The 7332-nt window shown below is 35.7% G+C and overlaps 1 protein-coding gene across 1 annotated transcript; it reads left to right on the top strand.

Annotated features, from left to right (window-relative positions):
• Window positions 1–425: 425 nt before the first annotated feature.
• LOC140938767 (cytosolic iron-sulfur assembly component 2A-like) lies at window positions 426–7178 on the top strand. Its single transcript, XM_073388296.1, has 6 exons — window positions 426–552; window positions 1355–1374; window positions 3039–3183; window positions 4274–4323; window positions 6013–6058; window positions 6477–7178. Exons 1-6 carry the CDS (start codon window positions 477–479, stop codon window positions 6569–6571), a joined length of 432 nt encoding a protein of 143 aa, XP_073244397.1. The 5' UTR covers window positions 426–476; the 3' UTR covers window positions 6572–7178.
• The last annotated feature ends 154 nt before the right edge of the window (window positions 7179–7332 follow it).

The following is a 7332-nucleotide window of genomic DNA, read 5'->3' as shown; positions in this document are numbered from 1 at the left end:
GAGACGCTACGTGCGTGTGAGGCTCGCGACCTTCGCGCGCGTAAGACTCTTACGCCACGCTTTACTGATTTCTTTACTGATTTTGAGAAAAAAACCGACTGTTTTAAAGTCTAATTGCTTGAGTCCCTCACCCACAATTAGAACCATTTTAGAACTATGCAAAACCTATTTAATAACTATCGGGGAAGGAAAGAGACTTTGACCAACATTAAAAAAAACTAGCCAATACTTCTTTATCAAGAGACCTTCCCTAGAAAGTATATGTATACTTTGTAAATGAGAGGATCTGCTTGCTTTGCATTCTTGCCCAAATTCTGGAAGTGTCGTGTCATATAAACACTTCCAGTTGACGTGCTCACCCGGTAACCGCAAACGGTTCCGCAAACGTCACGTAATGTCCACGTAATGTCATTACCAGTTCACTGGACCGCGCGGCATTATTCAAAATGGCGGATTTGTAGCAGTGTGTACGTGTTATGTCTGAAGAAAAAGGTTCCTCTACTGTCTCAGACAGCTGTGTTGATAACTTGGTGCTCGCACAAGAAATTTTTGGTAAGAACAATATTAAATGGATATCTTCGAGAAACAAATTTTGGACACGGAATTTCATTCAGAATTTTTATATTGATACGAAAATTTGAAAAATCCTTAATGCACCATTCATACCGGCATACTCAGGGGGATTTGAGGTTTTAGCCTATTTTCATGTCAAATTCGTTACTCAGAGGGAACACAATGATGTCAAATACCCCTTCCTCTTCTCGGAGGGTGTTATCCCCTCCTTGATCTCCATAATTCTTCATAAGATACTCAGCCTTATTCATTAATTGTTACTTATTTTACATAAAATCTTTGGCAATTCAGAGGTGGCACTTCCAATGCAAGGACACCAAAACCAGCTTTGAGAATGTCTATGTTTATTAGACTGGCTACCTCACCTTTTCAAAAGTAACAAGCTTCATAAAATTAAGGTTTTGTAATCGAAGCTCAAATTTGTACATTAATTTTTGTAACACTGGTGATATCTCATATTATGACCTTAATAAGTGCTATAGTTTTTATACTATGTGTAACTGAATAATGTGATGAAGTCTAAAACCAGTGCAGCACTATCTTCCATTTTCTCGCCAAAAAATCCCGGCTTATGACTGGAAAGAAAACAAGCAAATTCTGGGCCAGGTACATTTTGGCAAAAAATCACTAGTGGCTAATCACGAGAGAGGTTACCAATTTCCTGAGACTAGGATCCAGGCTCTTCGCAATTCTTTTCTCTGGCCACATTAAGCTGAATTTTAAAAGCTTCAGTACAATACACTGTTTGTTTAATCTCTTCTCTATTTTTCGTTATTTTTAGATCTTGTAAAGGATATTAGGGTAAGTTACTTCAGAAAGAAAGATGGTAATTTAAAAAAATATGACCGCCTTCTTAATACCCCTGGTCACCCCATGGCAATCAAAACTCTGAGGAGACTACAAAATTATTTTGGCTATACTCATCACTTCCACTTTACCTGCTGAGAAAAAATTAGAGAAAAATGTTTAGATTTGCTCCCATAATAATGGACATGATTCACATTTTTCTTCACTCTCTACTGAAGTCAATTTACCATCTCTATACATCGTAGGTTATTTAAATTGTATAAAAGAAGAAACAAATTGAAGAATTGTAGCTCCTTTAATTATTTGGCAGTGAAATACTAGACTTCCCCATAAGTCGAACTGCAAAAGCAGAGCTATGGGTGTAAAAAAATGTGAGCAAAGCACTTGCATTCCTATAATGAGGAAAGACTCTGAGAAAGTTTGTTTAATTGCCAGGTCAGGGATGATTTTGTTTTTAAAATTCTCATAAATATATAGACTTAGCTAGAGTTAAAAGCAAAGCTCCTGTTTAAACGTTTTAAATTTACCTCAGGTAATGGACTTGAAACCTCTGCAAAGAAATCCACAAATCTATATTTAATTTTAGGGGAGAACCATTGACAGAAAAACATAGACTTGACCTTGCAGTCAATTAAAAGCTTACGGCTGGTCAGTGGGAAACATGTGACCTAGATGAGTTACATGGTTTGTAGAATCTTGAAAAGAATCTTGAATTGTAGTAGTCGTCTTGAAAAGTCCTTGAATTCGATTAAGGTCCTTGAAAAGTACTTGATTTCTTTATTAGGTCTTGAATAGTCCTTGAAATTCAATACATGTACCTTGTTTATGCCACATCATTTTCTATGAAAATTATTACATTATTTCGCCATGAAAAATTTCGCTCATTCTCGGTGTAAGAACCTGTAAAACTCACTGGTAACGTTAAAACATTTTTGTGCATTGACAATATTTATTTCTGTTTCTTTATTTCAACTGCTATTTCTATACCTCAGATGCACCTGCAAGTCATACCCGGTGATTATTGCCCTTTTGCAAAGTGTTGTTACGGAAAGTAGTTAAAATAATGCGATCAACCATGGCTGAAAAAGTAAAAATTGGAAATGACTTCATTAACTGTCATAAAGTGTTTTAGCCAATAAGGTGTTTAAAAGAGGGTTAAAGAATGGCAATTTATTGAATAAATCTTAGTTCTTGAAACTGTAATTTTTCCGTGAGAAGTCCTTGAAATTTGTTTGACTGAAGTTGTACAAAACACGAGTTGGCACCTGAGCCCACAATACGGTCATGTGACTCTAGTCAGTGGATACCCTGATTTGACAGCTGTCAGTTGACCATAATATGAATGTCTATTATCAAGTTAAACACAGGTTACAGGCTCCCACACTAGCTAGAAAGTTTGACATTTCACATTGGTTTCCCTGTGGTGCAGACGGCCGAACATTTGGTCGTGATAACCAACATTTCTTGGATGGATAGATTACCAAATTTTCTTAGGTATGGGGCTCTGTTCGTGTGTGCTTTGCGTGCTCATGGAGCTCTGTTAAGATACAAAAAATTAATTTAAAATAAAAAAAATGTCTCTAGGCATTACTTTGGTGGTGGTGAGTATTTCATGGACAACTTTTACGGTGGAATTTTAATTCATTGATTTATTTTAGGACCCAGAGTTACCACAAACACTTGAGGAATTAAGTGTTATTGAAGAGGAATTTATTAAAATTCATCAGACTGGAAATGATGAATACATTATTAAGATAGAATTTAAACCTACTGCTCCTCATTGCTCTCTTGCAACACTGATAGGTAAGTCAGACCATAGAAGAGTACCAACACTTTGTAAAACTTCTCAGTACTTTGTGAGACTGCTTTCTTTGTGTTTGTTTTAATATTATTCAAAATATTTTGATTACAACAGCACAAAGCATGTGGCAAAAATTTGAGGGTAGTTTCTTGTTGCTGCAGATGGGCCAGTCACCAAAATTTAATGATGTAATACAAATGATTAAAAAAGACACTGAATGATAACCCACACCATAACACAAAATGCGAACCAACAATTATGGTTTTTGACGACACCAAGAACAAGTGATTCTAAGTTAAATATTTTGGTAGTCTCTTGGTGTCTCTTGGACGGGTGTGATCACCAAAAATTATTGACTTAGTACTAAAGCAGAATGAAAAGACAATGAACAATGTCCACACCATAACACAAATGTGAACCAACAATGGTTTTTGCAACACCAAGAAAGACCCATTTTGTGTACGTTCCCTTCTAATCTGATAATAGTAAAATATGTAAAAAATTTATTAAAATTCATAAGCACTTCATTATTGCTAGGAGGGTATAATTCTTATAATACTTTTCTACAAATGTACTTGTGGTACTTTTTCAAGTGCGGCATTCACTTCAGGGGAGGCACTCTTTTGAGTAAATTAATACAGCATTGTGACTTGTTAAAATTTCTTGGCTATGTAGGTCCTTTTCTTTTTTTTTGAGACTACTGTATGAGCCAACATTTTTCCTTTGCTGGATGTTTGAATTTCAAATGGCTGACTTAACTTTTTAGATCACTATGGTAAAAAGCAAAATTAATTTAAAATAAAAAAAAATATCATGCTTTCAAACTCTTTTGTCTCCTTTGCTCCATGCTTTCCTTCAAAAGAAGTTTATGATATAATTCAGACAATTTCATTTGATGGTAACTTTCACACAGCTATTGAAATAATAGTCACTGTCAACAACATTCCCATCTTGCTAGCTCATTCTGGACTACTCTCACGCAGAATCCATTTTTTTAAAAAACCTTGCTTTGAAACCATGAAACATAAAAATACAATTAAAATTAAAATACACAACTGAACACATAAGTGACATATATTTCTTGTACTCTAGGACTATGTTTGAGGGTAAAGTTAGAACGTTCACTGCCTTACAAGTTCAAGGTATGAAATGCAGTTCAGTTTAGTTTGTATCCAATCCTATCCTTGGTATTTCTGTATGTATTTTTCTTTTAAGAAAGTATAATTTGTAACAATAGTCCATTTCCAAGTTCCAAAACCTCTCACTTTCCAAACAAGGCTTAGTGCAAAACCTTTCTTGTGAAAATGAGTTTTATTTTCTTGAGAATGAAAGATCATTTTCATATCAATATCATTGCACTAAGCCTCACTTTGAAACAGAGGCTTGGGGCAACTTAGAAATGGTTGATTGCAAAGTTAATTGTCATGTTAATTCAGTAATGAGAAGCAGCATTAATTTCAGACATGTAGGATAAATACTGACTGACCTCTTAAACAAGCACCAAAGGCGCAAGCTCATACATGTAGGGGGGTCCTGAGGCAGTAACCCCATGAAATTTTACTGAATGTTAACTCCCTAAAGTCATCTTTCCTTCGTTTCTGAGTCATTCAGACGGGATATTGGCGAGATTTTAATTGGAGAGTTTTTTCATCAAAAGTATATTTATTTATGAAAAATCTGACCGATTTCGTAAAACGGTGGAAACTGGCGTGGATCTGCACCTGAATTTTGCTTCTGCAACTTTAGAGCTATAAAGAAGGCATACCCCTCTTAATTGTATGCTTTGTACCTTGCATATTTATTCACATTAGAAATTCACTTCAAGAATGTGCTTTAAAATGGAAGGGTGTGAGAAACTGCATACCGTAAATGATTGAATAACCACTCTCCTTGAAGTAAGCACCCTCCTCCAAATTATCACCCCTTGAGACTTAAAATGTCAAGTTTGTGCCTTTCTGAAAATAAGCACCCCGGCCTTTCCCCATGAGAGAAAAATATCACAATGTGACTTATGTACAGAATTTATAGAGGAAGAATACCATTTAAATTTGGAAACTAAGAGGACTTGAGAGGAAACAGGGTTTTGGAAACTACCACGCAGAGATTTGTGTTTGTTCTTACAGATATTACATTTTTCTCTACTGGAAAAAAAGACAAAGTTATTTTGAGTCTGAATTTTGAAAAGATTAATAAGTGTCCCCCTCATGCTAATTTTTAGTCATTTTTGGTAACTACATTGGATACCAGTTACTTACCACATTTTGTTTGTTTCACCAGCTCATATTTATACACAGTACCTCAGATACAAATTGTTCTCCAGAGTCTCTGTCAACTGGGAAAATTGTTTTCTAGTTGTCAAGGAAACACTGGCTAGGACAATAAGTACCAGGGAGGATAATAAATCTTTCACATTTTTCTTAAACTTCATTGGATGAAACAAACATAATAAATGTTTGTTTCATCCAATGAAGCAAATGTGGGTAAGAAAGGTGCCAACCTCATGGCTACCATTCTTTCCCTGGTCACTCAAAGTGCACCAAAATGTGACTTTTAGTGCCCCAAAATTACCATTTCATCCATCGAGGCCCACAGACTCATGCAATGGAAGGGGGCATACCTTTAGTGTCTCCTTACATGCAAGTGCCTTTGTTGCTGTCTACCGAAATTTTTCCTCGTTTAAATTTTCAGGGAAACCCTGGATACTTTGTTGAGTTAGAATATTGGATTACTAATAAATTAGAACAAATTAATATGAGAGCTACAGAGAAATGATAAGCTACATTCCTTCCATGGTAGGATATTAACTGCCTGCTTTTTGTTTGTTTTTCCAGCTTGATATTTTTCTTTCCAAGGGAACTCACTCTACAGAGGATGAAAGTAGGTTACAATGGCTTACTCATAACCAATAAGGGTGCTTACCAGAAGTCAGAACTGGCCAGCTTTAGTTCTGTGGGCTGAATAGGCCCTTTCGGAGTTCCAAAAAGTTTCACTTTCAAAACGAGGCTAAGTGCAAAACCTTTCTTGTGAAAATGAGTTTTATTTGCATGAGAATAAAAAATCATTTTCAGATCAATAGCTTCGCATTTAGCTTTGCATTAAAACAGAGGTTTGTCTTGTGCAACCTCGAAACCACTCTGGGGGGAAAGATACCAGAAACCCAACCCACGTTCTCATTCAGTGAAATTAACTTTGTTAGTAATGATGTCACAAGAATAAGAATGTATTGTATCCACATGTATATTGTTCCTTTCTTTGACTCATAATATTCCTGATTCCTGTTGTTTTCTTTTTTCAGTTAACAAGCAAATTAACGATAAAGAAAGAATAGCAGCTGCAATGGAAAATCCCAATCTTAAAAAGATTGTCGAAGAGTGTATTTCAGATGAATAGAAAGTTAAATTAAATTGCCAGAAGTTGCCTTTTCCAAGCTCCAAAACATTGTTGTGTAACAAACATTTTCATCCAAAAGTCTTCTAGCTGACGAGCAAAACTTAGAAAAGTTCTAAATTTTAATTAAAAAGTTTCAAATTAATTTAATTAAAACACACGAGTTCGACATCTTGCGGTAGTGAATGCAGCGTAGATCGTTGCATTGTAGTCCTACATGTAAACCATTCATCATTCCATTCATTTGCATACATCGCACCTTGTCAAGATTACCCTAAATGGGCGTGGCTTAATACTTAAACAGAAGTTGTCCTAATTGATATTTTTCCCAGTCTCTAACGCTAGTATAACGCTAGTTCTTGGATGTAGATGAAAGTATACTTCCGTCACCACTTTTCATTTAAAAAATCCACTTTACAACGATTCCAATTAATTCTATTCTTTTTCATTTTTTTTTTCCCCGCAATGTATGTTAAGCTTACACTTTGCCCGTTGCAAAATGTGACTTAACAGGTTAAAATTTTATTTCTTGTGTACATGTACACTCAGAGGGATTGAAATTTGTAAAAATCCAACTGTATGCTTTGTAATAAAGTCAACTTTTTTCAAAGCTGAGTCTCTTGACCCATATTTACATGTCATGAGTGTTGCTGAGTCGCCCGAGCCGTATTAGCCTCCCCGCAGACGTCCTTTGGGGTTCGTTTGTCACGCATTCATTTCTCCCCCACGTGGGGGAGAAATGAATACGTGACAAACGAACCCCA

Source organism: Porites lutea, chromosome 5 (genome assembly GCF_958299795.1).
Source record: "Porites lutea chromosome 5, jaPorLute2.1, whole genome shotgun sequence".
Lineage (NCBI taxonomy): Eukaryota > Metazoa > Cnidaria > Anthozoa > Scleractinia > Poritidae > Porites > Porites lutea.
This window is presented reverse-complemented; position numbering and strand designations above follow the sequence as displayed.